The sequence below is a fragment of the Manacus vitellinus genome, unplaced genomic scaffold (assembly GCF_001715985.3).
Source record: "Manacus vitellinus isolate BGI_N305 unplaced genomic scaffold, ASM171598v3 scaffold_35_pilon, whole genome shotgun sequence".
NCBI classification, from domain to species: domain Eukaryota; kingdom Metazoa; phylum Chordata; class Aves; order Passeriformes; family Pipridae; genus Manacus; species Manacus vitellinus.
The window spans coordinates 2506591-2519021 of NW_021940498.1; the positions used below are offsets into that span (position 1 = coordinate 2506591).

General features: G+C 40.0%; 1 protein-coding gene across 2 annotated transcripts in view; it reads right to left on the reverse strand.

The window, feature by feature from the left end:
* The window catches only part of CD247 (CD247 molecule), a 49781-nt gene extending 37904 nt beyond the window's left edge, over positions 1–11877 (reverse strand). For both annotated transcript variants that reach the window (XM_018077061.1, XM_008927697.2), the window contains exon 1: positions 11755–11877. In XM_018077061.1, the coding sequence (XP_017932550.1) occupies positions 11755–11812 (58 nt within the window). In that variant the 5' untranslated portion in view covers positions 11813–11877. The remainder of the gene's footprint in view (positions 1–11754) is intronic.
* Between the last annotated feature and the right edge of the window lie 554 nt (positions 11878–12431).

A 12431-nucleotide genomic window follows, 5' to 3' on the forward strand; every position in this document is an offset into this window, starting at 1 on the left:
GAGTAAAAGGTAGCTGGGATCACTGTTCAAATATTTTTGGGATCCCAGGATGGCTGTGTCTGAACAATAACGCTTGGAGGCCAATCAGGTGAAGCACCATCACGTTCAGAGCCGTGCTGGCACGAACAGTGACAGTGTGTGGAGTGCAGTGAATGTTCTTCACCTCTTGAGCACATTTTCTAAACAACTCAAGATGCTTTTTGTGCATGAAATAACACACAGTCTGCACAGGACACTAGTTTTGACTCTCCCAGCTCCAGGAAGACTAACAGCATGTCCATAACTGACCTTTTTTGTTTCTCTCATCAGTTCAATTGGATCTTGAATGATAAAGGTTTTTTGAAGAGCGGGAAGGGAAAAGTTGGCCATTTCCCCAAGGCAAGGAAAGGCTGTCCTGTGAGCACCAAGAGTCACTGTATGTGTGAATGGAGCAGCAAATTAGAGCAGACACCGTTTTAATTTCCTATGTATAAATTTCCTATTTAATTTCCTATCTATAAAATATATTGCATTGGAGGATCTAAAGGATACTCGATAGACCACAGTGTTCAAACACCATCATGAAAGAGGCAAATAAACCTGTGTGTTGATTAATACTGAAATAGGATTAGTCCATGTATTAACACTAAGTGTTATTTGTGTATCAACAACCTGATAAGTAATGTACAGTTAACCAAAAAAGCCAAGAGAGTGACCCATCTTGATTAAGCTTGGACACTGGCTTATTGGAAAGCCTAGGAACATTCCAGTGGATTTCTAAAGATTGCACAGCAAATCAGCCACAAGTAAAAGCACAAAACCTGCAACCCCATTTTTCCATTTTCTTCCTTTATCTAAAAACCAGCACTGTTTCACTAAGGGGAGAAAGACTGTGCAGAGCACTGAAGATGATTGGAATTGTCAGAATTATCTACAAATCCTTCAGAAAAGACCCCAAAGTTCAAACTGCCCAATTTAAAAATGTTACATTCGACTCATATTGATTTTTCTTAGTATCTTAATAGCAATCTTCCTAATCAGATAGATTAAAAAGCACCGGAAGATACTTTAAAAATAATCAGAACTACAACAAAACAAGATAATGGGGAGTTAAAGAAAGATGAAAACCTCAAAACAAAACTTCTGTAGGAATTACACTTTATTTAACTGCAGATCTCATTAAGACTACTTTGTAAAATTGTCTATACAAGCAATTTGACAAATAAAAGCTAGATAATATAACTGCTTATAGACACCCATTTCCTTGGGTATAAGATGCCTTCTAACTATGGATAAAGCTGAGCATTGCCGTGTTTTTATTACAATATGACCCTGAAGCTTCAAAAGAGGTGAAGACCCCACTGAACCCGGAGGCACAGAATGAGAAACTCTCTCCTATCCAAAATGTTTGTATATGCTGGAGCCTTTATGGGAGTGGCAGCGGCTCACAAAACCATCACTAAATTGGTTTTCAACCATCTGATAACGGCGCCTTTCCTTCATCAGAGATCTTCGTGAGAGCTGCAAAAATCTGGCTGAGCAGCTTGGTAAATGCTCGAGCAGTTCGTCTGAAGTAAAACTCCTGCTGACACCACTGGGCAGCTGCCTAAGCAAGATAGCTAAATTAGTTTTCAATTGGCTATGTTTAAATAAACGGCACTTAACTAAAACACTGACGTGACCTAATTAGAAGGGGAAAGTTCCACAGAAACTAATTACCATCCCCACATTAGAGTTACAGCACATTTAGAGGTGATGCTACTTGCCAAATCTTTCTAGGCACCCGAAGCCCTCCTTTCTGGCTCCAGATAATCCTTCTGTTCAGGAAAGGTCAGCACATGTGCTGGGCTTTCTCAGATTGCTTGTGCTGATAGCATTTCATGTTGCTGACTCCCTCAGATCCCTGCATATCTTTAAGATTTAGTAGCCCAGGATCACCTTTTAAATCTTCCAGACCTGTATAATTACATGGGGTTTCAGAAGTGGCAGAAATCATCCATATATAAGCATATTTTATCAGTACTCACACGAATGTTATTTTTGTATATCCATGTATAGGAGAACAGCACCACCTCTGTGCCCCATTTTGCAGAGAGCCTCAGACACAAGAACCTGCTTAGGGATTCTGGTCATGCTGAAATACAGTTGCTGCTAAAGGGAGCACAACAGTTTTTGCAAGGGTGGATGGGGAAACTCTTAGATACACACACTCAATTAATCGACTGCAAAGGATTAGAATGACTCTAAAATACTACAGCTGAAGTTGAGATTTATTTATTTTTATTTTTATTTTTTTTTTGCATAGGTTTGTCAAGTTCATCAGGAACATTTCCCAGTACAAATTCTGATGACCCATTTGCTAGGGAATCTTCCTAGACTCTATTGGAATTTCTCACCAAAATCAGCAAGTGTCTCTCCCATGGCTTAGCACATGTAAGTCCCATTCAAGCTCCTGCTCCAAATCAGACAGAATAAGGAGCTAAATTGAGGTTTCCTTCTTCCCAAATTGCTCACAGACTGTTTGGTGTCTCACAGAAATACTTAGAGTATTTTTTGGAGTATTTCCCAGAGGAAAGCAAGGGAGGGGGGAGAAGAATTAAAATATTTCCAAAGCTTTGCAGAACTTTGCTTGCCTTTAAGCTCTATTTTAAACCTGATACTCGTTCTGCTAAAGCCATCACGTCTAACAAATAGACATTTGTTAGATGTAAAAAGAGGAGTGAGAGAGAAAGGGGGCAAACCTGTTAGCTACTTCTTTGCAGCTGAAAAAGATAAAATCAGATAAAAACACCCTGGAAAAGATGTTACAATAAGATAGGGCTGAAGGCTCATATCTGTAACTTCTTTAAGAGAGTTATAAAAAGAAGAAGAAAAAAAACTGTCTCAAGCCTGAAAATTAGCACTGTTGCTTTTCTGTCAGAAGAGATGTAGCTAACAGGAGCAACAATTGCATTATAGTGCTGCTGGGGTTTGAGTCAAGTAATAAAATAACACCTGAGTTATTAGAAAAAAAGAGATTATTTTAGCTGCATGAATAGACAGGGGATGGAAAATTGTGATTCTGCCTAGTTCACGTTAATACTGGTGACATCTGAAATTTAAAAGGCAATTCAAAGCAAGGTAAATTAAAGCCACTTCTTCTAGAGAGAAGTAATTTTGTGAGAGAATTTTGTTTTTTTCAGCATTTTAGTCAAGGAGAAACACTTGGAGATGTGATCAAAATGAATCACATTTTGGAGATGGAAAAAAGTCAAGTGATGACTCATGAAAAAAGTCAAGTAATGACCCTGGTTTGCATAGCTTTGAATATTTCATTATATTTTAGGCAAACCATTTTGGAAAGAAAAAGCAAAACTCTTGAAGATCTGTAGTTCTTTCCAAACTTTGGGAGTGAATCATAATTTTAAAGATACAAACAGCCTTCATCAGACCTTTAGATCACATCAAGACAGCATTGTTAGTTATCTGGGAAGTAGTCACCTTAAAAAAAAAAATTACTCTAGGATCTCTTGCAAAACTTCTATATAAAGAAAATGGACAACGTTGTGCTATATTCAATAAAATTATTCCTAATTTGCTAGGGGCAAAGAAATATATACTCTCAGCAGACTGCATTGAGCTTGCTGCAGAAAGTAGAGGTCATCTGCCAAAATTGGGGATGGAAAAGCAATCACCCCATGCGGGGGGTTTGGGCTTTCAAACGAGGGCATTTTACAGCTCGTCAGCAGAGCACGGCCACCCGTGTGTACCCTGACCCAGATGGAGCAGGAATCAGCATTCCCTGCACAATTCTGCTCACACAGGGCATGGGGTGTGTGTGGGCAAAGCTCCCATCGCCTCCCTACTCCAGTAAGAGTGAGAACGGGTCCTACTGAAAACATAATTAAAATTCATTTCACTGAAAGAGATTTAGAGATATTTTTTTCTTTCCTGTTTAGATGCTTATTCTGAGAGGCTAAATCCCAGAAAGCCTTTCTGGCATGCGTTCGTTGCTCGGTTTTTTTAAAGTAACTGTAATGGTGTTTGAACTTCTGCTTGAAATCCAGATGGATTAACCTTGTTTATCTTCTCTGGTCCACTAGTATATTTATGCTCATAATACGCGAATGCTCAGTTTTACATTTAAAAAGATCAATAGTTTTAAGAGGTTAAACATTAGGCAACTAGTGATGGGATACAGTAATTCCTTTTCCTTCTCTGAAAGTTGTTGAAAATGATGGGGTCTTCCCACTCTACTTTCACTAATTCTCTTTAAGCTTCCTGCCTGCAAATATTTCACTCTTCTACTTCATTCATCAGCAAAACCTCCCAGAAAAACTTAGGCAGAGAATTTACATGTCCAGAAAGAGACTGAAAGAACCAGAAGCCCCTGCCTAATGAAGAGTATGTTACAGGTAAAAAAGGGGAAAAAATGGCAGGTAACAAACAAGAATGAGGTCAAATCCATCCCTAATATAAACCTCCAAAGTCAGTTAATTATCACATAGATTACTCTGGTTGTGTTGCATTTGTAACTCTTCAAATGCCCATAGACTAGTAAGTGCTGAACCAATATCAATAGCAAGTATTTTTGCGTTTCCTGGGGAACATGAACATAAAAAGTCATAATAAAAAAAAATCAAACAGCAAAAAGGCACACTGACAATACTTCACACAGCACTGCTCCCATAAACTTCTTCTGAAAATTCCCTTAAGAGATTTTAGTCTATAATGGTTAAGGCTTTAGGAATGATTTCACCTGTGGACACTGAGTGAGGTATCATAGCTCTAGATAATAGATCATAAAATAAAAAACGAACTCGGAAAATTAACAGCAAGTTTTTAGAAAGAAATCTGTAGAATTTAAATAACATTCTTTCAAAACTTATCAAATGGCACTAAGTTGCTACAAGACATTTTATGAACAGAGCAACTATTCTCAGAGTAATTCGCAGAATGGGTTACTTGCTTCTTGGAAGCTGCTTTTAGTTTAGGTAGGCTTTTATACAAGTCACCAACGATACAGTATTTCTCTCCCTCTGTATTCCACCTTCCTTCCTTTAGAGTGTGATTATTAACCCAACTTGCAAGCTGTTATTCTATTTCTGCAATCTCCAGAAATGCACCTGCACGCTTGCACCAAGTGCTGCCGAAATTACCTTCCTTCCATAAAAGCCCAAAGTGGTGATACTGTGCAAATTTACCTCAGTGGGGAGAGAAACAGAGACAGAGAGAGAGGGAGAGGACTCCACATCCTTCTGGTAAGACTTCTTTCCTGAAGTTTCTTTCACACGGCTGGATGGTAAACAACGTACATTGCAACAACACGCGGCGGAAAAACACAGAAATTACTCCTCCCAAAGACTTGATATTGGGTTCTCTGACTGAAGCTTGCTGATATGTGACCAAACAAATGAGCCAATGTTATGGTAATAACATACTGCAATGTATAATATTATAGGAGTCTCAATTTTAGTTTGCAAAGGTTTAAAATTCTGCTGTATTAATAGGGAGCTGCAAGGTCCCAAGTGGGGAATCCAGTTTATGTATAATTTTTAAAGGAGTCATTCTAACCATTCAGCTATTTCTGAATGGCAAAACAAACATTTGATGACTAGGAACTAACGTTAGGAAGTTGATCTCTTTGGCTGAAATGACATTTGCTGACAGTATATAAGAAGTGACACTGTCAAACTATATCAAACTCTTGCTTCAAATTCATCTGAGTAAATTACTGGATTAATTAAGTTTTAGTTAAATTTTAGCTTGAGCTGAATTTCTACATGATCTGATTCAATATAAATGCTTTGCAAGCAAAGTGCCTGGTCAGTTTGGGCCCTGCTCTTACATCCACGTGCCCGCCCAAAGAACCGCGCTCCGCTCGCGGGATCCATGCGCATGCAAGGGATTGTTTGCACCCATCTCACGGTCACCAGCTGGAGGTGTTTCTGTTCTGTCCTTCCCAAGCCTCAGTTGGCTTTGTGAGGAGATACACACCTCGGGGAATTCAAATGGATTTACAGTGCACACCGGTGCCCTGAATGTTTGGGAAGCGTTTTTGTAAATATTTGGCTCTGCTTGTTCCAGGTTTCGCCGTCATGCAGACGAGAGCAACATTCTAAGGGAAAGGAATGCAAAACACCCGTGGCTCTTGGCTGGAACACACTGATTATAAAATTTGCATGAACAAACAGGAAAAGGTTTGGGTTGTTTTCTGCATAGGTCTTTATTCAATGGCCAGTGTATGCTTACTTGAAAAAAAAAAACCACCACCCAAATTAGTATTGCCTCATTAACTTCCTGGATATAGCATCTTATCTCATTAGAAAAGCACTTCAGACCATTACTCTGAGTTAAGTAGCAAAATTCGCTAATTCATTTTTATTGTAAAGGTTTTGGGGGTCTTAAAAAACCCTCTTTAAGTGTTCTCGGGTTCGAAATGCTTGACGTGCCTTTCTTTTTGATGAGGAAACTATTTGCAGTGCTTGCCGACCACGAGCATTGCAGCATTTTGAGTCAGGCTGGCCTATCACCCCCCAAAATAGCAATTGCCTTTAAAAAAAAACCCATAAATTTTAAGTGACAGGTTATATAGCAGGTTTTCTCTCTTTCTGTTTCTGGAGCCATGCAGGCTTGCATTTTAAAGGTTTTCTTTACAAGCTAGAAAAGTTTACTAGGAAACTAGAAAAGTTTACTTTTGGCGAAAGTTAAGATTTTCACCTAAGACAACAGCTCAAATTTTAAGTAAATCCTATATGGTGAGATTTCCTAAAAAAACACCAAACAAAAACCCACAAGTGTTGATAACTAGCCACCCTCTAGACTTACTTGCTGCATCCTACTACAATTTACCCTATCATTTGTGGAAAAGTTTCCAACTCTTTTCCCTTGTCAGCTTCCATCAAATTCTAATTTGGAATATATTTCACCTCTGTATTATCTGAGCTTTCAAAGAGTTGTGTTATCATTATGGCTTCTCCTTCACTTAAAAACACAAAACAAAGTAAAAGGAACATTCTGCTACTCAGAAAGAGTCGGGATATAGATGAAATTTTCACTACAGATACATCTCATGAAAGAAATAGGCCAGTTAGTATGAGAATTCCATCAGGCTCCACAAACTGCTGGCCAGAAGCACAGTGTTTAACATACTCTCATATACTGAAAGTATATAAAGATGGGAAAGCTCCAAACTTGCTGTTCTTCTTCTTATAAGACTTAACAGGCTTCTAACAAAGAACTGAGAAAAAAATACATGAAGGGCTTCCAAAGTTTGCTTGGTGGTTTGTTTATTCCTAGAAAATCTGTAGGGAATGAAATATTTCCAATTTACATGGTTCAAGAATCGAGATGGCTTCTACCACTGAGACAGAACTTGTACAACACCGTGCTGGTGATCTCTGAGGCTCAGGAGAGCCTTACTTCTATTTTTAATAGCTCAACTGCCAAAGGACTGAACAACTGCATATTGGTAAGTCTAACTTTCACCAAAGTGGATATATCCATTGTGGATAAACACAGGCATTTCCACTGCCTCCCGAGATCTGTGCGTTTGAGTGAGTAGATCGAAGAACTGCAAACTAAGCTTTTCATTTGCCTGCACATTTTATCTCTAATATGAAGTTATAAACCAATTGAGTAGGACAAAGTAGAAATAAATGCATTCATTGCTTTCCTGAAAAAAAAAATATCTGATTCGGACTGTCATACTTTAAAAGCTAAAAATACTATGTATTCTTTAAAGGACCAGAGATGAATTTAATTAAGAAAACAATATTCAAACTGAGTCTCAAAGTATTACCTTATACAGGAGCACAAATTAGAAAAATCTGCAAAATTTCAGCTTCTCACAAAATCTGGAATAGCATGTATTTATTAGCACTAAAAAGAAACAGCAGTGAAACTTTAATTTAGCTGTTGGCTAAAGTCGTGTCAGCAGAACAGTGAAAATCAGCAATACAGTTACAAGTACACATGCACATGGAAAAAGCAGACACCTTTAATAGGATATATATTTTAAGTAGTATTTTAACAAGTTATATCTTCTATTCATGCCACTTTAAAAATGTGTTCTATTTTCTTGCCAGAATAGCTGATGCATCTTACAGTTCCACACACAATATACACATTCATATATGTGGTGAATTGGGGAAGGGGAGGGGTGGTTGCCTGCAATTGTGCAAACAAGTATTTATTCTTTCTTTTTTAAAGGGACACTGGTTAGAGTTTGGAGATGCATAAAAATAAATTATTTGTTTCCTAGCTATGTATTTTTCCTTACTGCAGGGTTTACCCATCGTGCTAGTCACAGTTCAAGTTCTGTGTGAACAACAGAAAATGGCTGTCAAAAATGTTTCTCACGTGAATGTGCATTTATAAATGAATTTCTTATCCCCTTTAAGCTGCTAGTGAAGCTCTTTTCTAACCCCACTTTGGTTTTTTTATCCACATAGCCTTACTTAAGCAGAACACACACACAGAGAAGAAATATAAATATATTTTGCAGACGGCCTTCTCTATTTTGTATATCCTTCCCATCTAGCACACATAAGAACCCAAAAAGAATGCAATCATTAGCTTGTTACTTCACTCATTAGGAATTTTGCTCAGAAGGGTTCAGATGGAAAGCACTTACTCTGTAACAAGCATCAGAGAATTGAACATGGCACTGCAAGAGCTCAGAAACGTCCCTTTACAAAGAAAGGCTACATTGCCTGCATTTTGTTCCATTCACCAATGTGCCAGTTCATCGTTTTCCCCCATGAATTATTAATGAATCATTGTGAACAGGCAGGAGAGAAAGGAAATAAAACACGTAAAATTAAGCCTTTAAATATTTTTCTCCCCCTAGGTGTAACAAGAATTCAGCCAGGAGAGCTTCAGCTGGTGCCTAAGGACGTGGGGATGGTAGCGGAAATAGCCTGAATTTACTTGTTTGGATTTCTCAGACAAGCTTGTAAACAACTTCTGGTTTGGAAATCTTGTAGTTTGTAGGCCAGCGAAATCATCTGATGAAAGGGAAGGAAAAAAATTAATGCTAAGACCCGTTACCTTTCTGTGAACTGACTGAAAAAAGGCTGCTGGCATCATGGCACCCAATGGGCAGAACACACAGTCATGCAGAGCAGAAAAATACTGAGAAAATAAGCTGTGCAAGTAATATCTGGTAAAGACTGACATTATTAGTTCCCATGGAGTCAGCAAAAAACAGGACAATGCTCAGTTCTGGTTAGCAGAGAATTCTGAGAAAAGTGGGTTTGTAAAGAAGTGATGAACAGGGAAGAGCTATTCTTAAACTCTTGCACATATATTCATTTACGTATGTGTGATGTGTATTTGTACAAACCAAAGTGTTGTCTCAGCCTTAAAAAAAGCAGGGAGCAATTCTATAATATTGCCCACAGGACTGTTTTATTGCTATTGAAGCCTGTCATACTTCAGACTAAAAGCTCTGTGAACAGTATGAAGATTTTTGCCATTTTAGTTGTGATATTTGGGTAGAAGTCTTTTAATATTCTTCTTGTATCTCAGTGAACAACATGACTGACAAAGTTATCTGCTCAGAAATTCAAATTGTTAATTTTTATGCAGTTTTTAACAGAGGGGTTATAAGGGGACCTCAACTGAACTTCCAGATGTACACCTCTGTACCTTTGAAGGGGGAAATAAGGAAAATTAAATGTGTATATGCTATGGCTTCCTTCTGTTACTGCTTAAAGGTCAAATCCGAGCATTTTGAAATTTGTGGTCTGGTGTCAATAATTGAAAATCTGCATCAGAATTCATGGTCCATCTTTAGAATTACTTATTTTTAAACATTTCTTTTTCTCATGCGTGACATTTACTCCAGTACTCAAAAGTTCAAAAAGAAAGGTTTTGCAATTCATCAGTGCTAATCTTGGTGGCATCTTTCAACCAACCATTTGAAGAATAAGCACAAACACATTACAGTGAAGTGGAATGAACTCACTGTAAGGAGATACCCAGCTTTCTGAGCCTGTCCACTCCCAGCTTGTTTTATTAAAAAAAAAAAAAAGTTAATTTCTCTAGAAGTCACTCTAGAAGTGAGTTCTAAGGAAGCTTGAAAACACTCCAGGCAGCAGAAAATATTTGTTTCTGTTCATATCTCTGAGCAGAAACCCCCTTTTTTTCAGTCTCATCTTTGAACTACATTCATGGCAATCTTACATTTTTGTTACTGTCTATTTTGCATCAGTAATGTAGCAACAATTCCACATGTTTTGACCTGTACTTCTTCTATTTCTTCTTAGGCTAAATACTTCAATATTTAGGCTAAATTCTTCAAGCTATTCCCAGTATCCAGTCAAAAATTGTTTCCCTCAAACCCATAGGCAAACATCTCCAACGACAACAGTATCCAGTTTGAAACTCAGTCCCATGTATTCCTTGTGATTGTGAATAAGAGCTTTGCACCAGAGACCTCTATGGGTTTTACCCACCTGCAAACTGCATTATATATTTTTCAGTCAATGTTTTCTGCTGAAAATGTACAAAGAGGGGCCTGAACTACTGGTACTCTGTGACAGATTAAAAGGAGGTGATGCAAAAAAGATGTTTTTGCAGGTGCATTTTGACCTGAAGTAATTTCCATACCTTCATAGCCCTTACGTGTATCTGTGGATACAGAGCAGTGTACAGAATAGAAGTACCAGAAGTATGCTGTAAGTACAGGATCATACTTGGGTGTCAGGGAGGGACAGAGGCCCCAGAGGTTGAACAGAGGGTGATCAGAAGGCAGGGTCTGCCACAAAGCATAAAACTCCACTTAAAACTCTCCTGAAACAGAACCTCCACAAATGAACCAGAACTGGTCCAACGGCGTTAGCAAGCAGCTGCAAAGCCCTCCTGTCGTGTCCAGAAAACTCTGAAATAAAGTCTGTGGCAGTCACCAAAGCTCTCCAGTTGAAGGATGCTGTGTTTGTTACATGCAGTTGGGGTGTCTGTCATGGGTGAAACTCTTCCGGTGGATTTTGCTTTAATGCAAGCTCAAACGTGGCCTGAATTCTCCACATTCAGACCTCGGCTGAGGCCTTCTCCAGATGTAAATTTTGTTGCTCTTTTGATCTACTGTGCTACTTACTAAGAAATAAATTTCTCCTTCCCAAACTTGACACGATTTCCAAAGATTTGTGCCCACTGAAGCTGCTTCACTTTGTGCCCGAGTGGGGCCAGTGTATGCAGCACACAAGTAAACACACGGAGGTAAGAGTGGCTTAAATTTTGTGCTGTGCCTAGTGGAGGCAAGCATGAAGGCAGGGGCGTGGAAGGAAGGTCCCTACCCTTTCTCTCACCACCTGTGCCCCCGTTTCCCGCCTGCCGGGTGTGCCGTGGGCTGCAAACGAGCCACCAGCACGGCTCTCATCTTGCCTCACTCAAATTAAAAGCCTCTCCTGTGCAGATTACTCCAAACAACTAGTTTTTCATTAGTGTCTCAAATTTCCCCTTTTAAATTGCAAGGAAAGCTGCCCAGCTGAGGGCCTTATTTAATCAGGAGTTGCTGTTCAGCTGTGGCAGTTGCTCCAGCAGGAGAACAGCATCTCATCCCAGCCCTCAATAGCGTCTCTCTACCCCAGGGAAGTTCCACACAGCCGATCCTGCTGCCTTGGTCCCAGCAGGCCATGATTCCAGCCACGAGGAGGAGGACAGACGTGGCTGCGGTGCTCGTGCAGACACCCTCCTGCTACCAAAATGGTGGGGAACCCACCGCAGGAACGTCGTGCCCTCTCCTCAAAAGAGCTTTGAGATAGCCCCTCATGAAACCAAAGCCTTCCTTACCTGTGGCTGGGAGCTGTGCCTGGAGGGTGGCAAGGATGGTGATCCTCCTCCACTTCATCTTGCTCGCCCAGACGGTGCTGTGGGAGCAGAAGGCCACAGGCACGGAGGAGAAGTGGCTCCTGCACGGGCTCTGTTCGTGTGCCACCGCCACAGGAAGCAGCTCACCTCCTGTGAGGGCTTTTGGAGTCCACCTGCCGGCTTCCTCTGCCTTCACAGCCTCTCAGGGCTGGGGTTTGCGTTCTCAGTGTTGATGTTTGGGGTTTCCTTTTGTATTTTTATTCACCCTTTTGCTCTTCGTGAGATAGTTTTCGGCGGGGGGTTTTTTTTCCACTTTGTCTAGTGCTTCCTGGGTCATCCCCAAGTCGGCAGCTGCTGGTCTCTGTACCTGCTATCCAGTTTGGCCTGACTTCAAAAGGGACCTACTTAACTATTCCCACTGTGCAACACATGGCATAAATAGTAGTTTAAAATTGGAAGCTATAAGTTGCTCTCGAACAATAACTGGCTAAACTGGTACGGATGTAAAGCTCATTTCTAAATCTAGTGGAAATACAGCTTTGCCACGAGCAACTGGAAGCGGCTGCACTCTGAGGGCTGTGGGGTGGACAGCACCAGGGAGAGCTGGGCTTTACCTGTCCTTGCAGAGAGCACCCACAGGACATAAAATACCAGCTCAG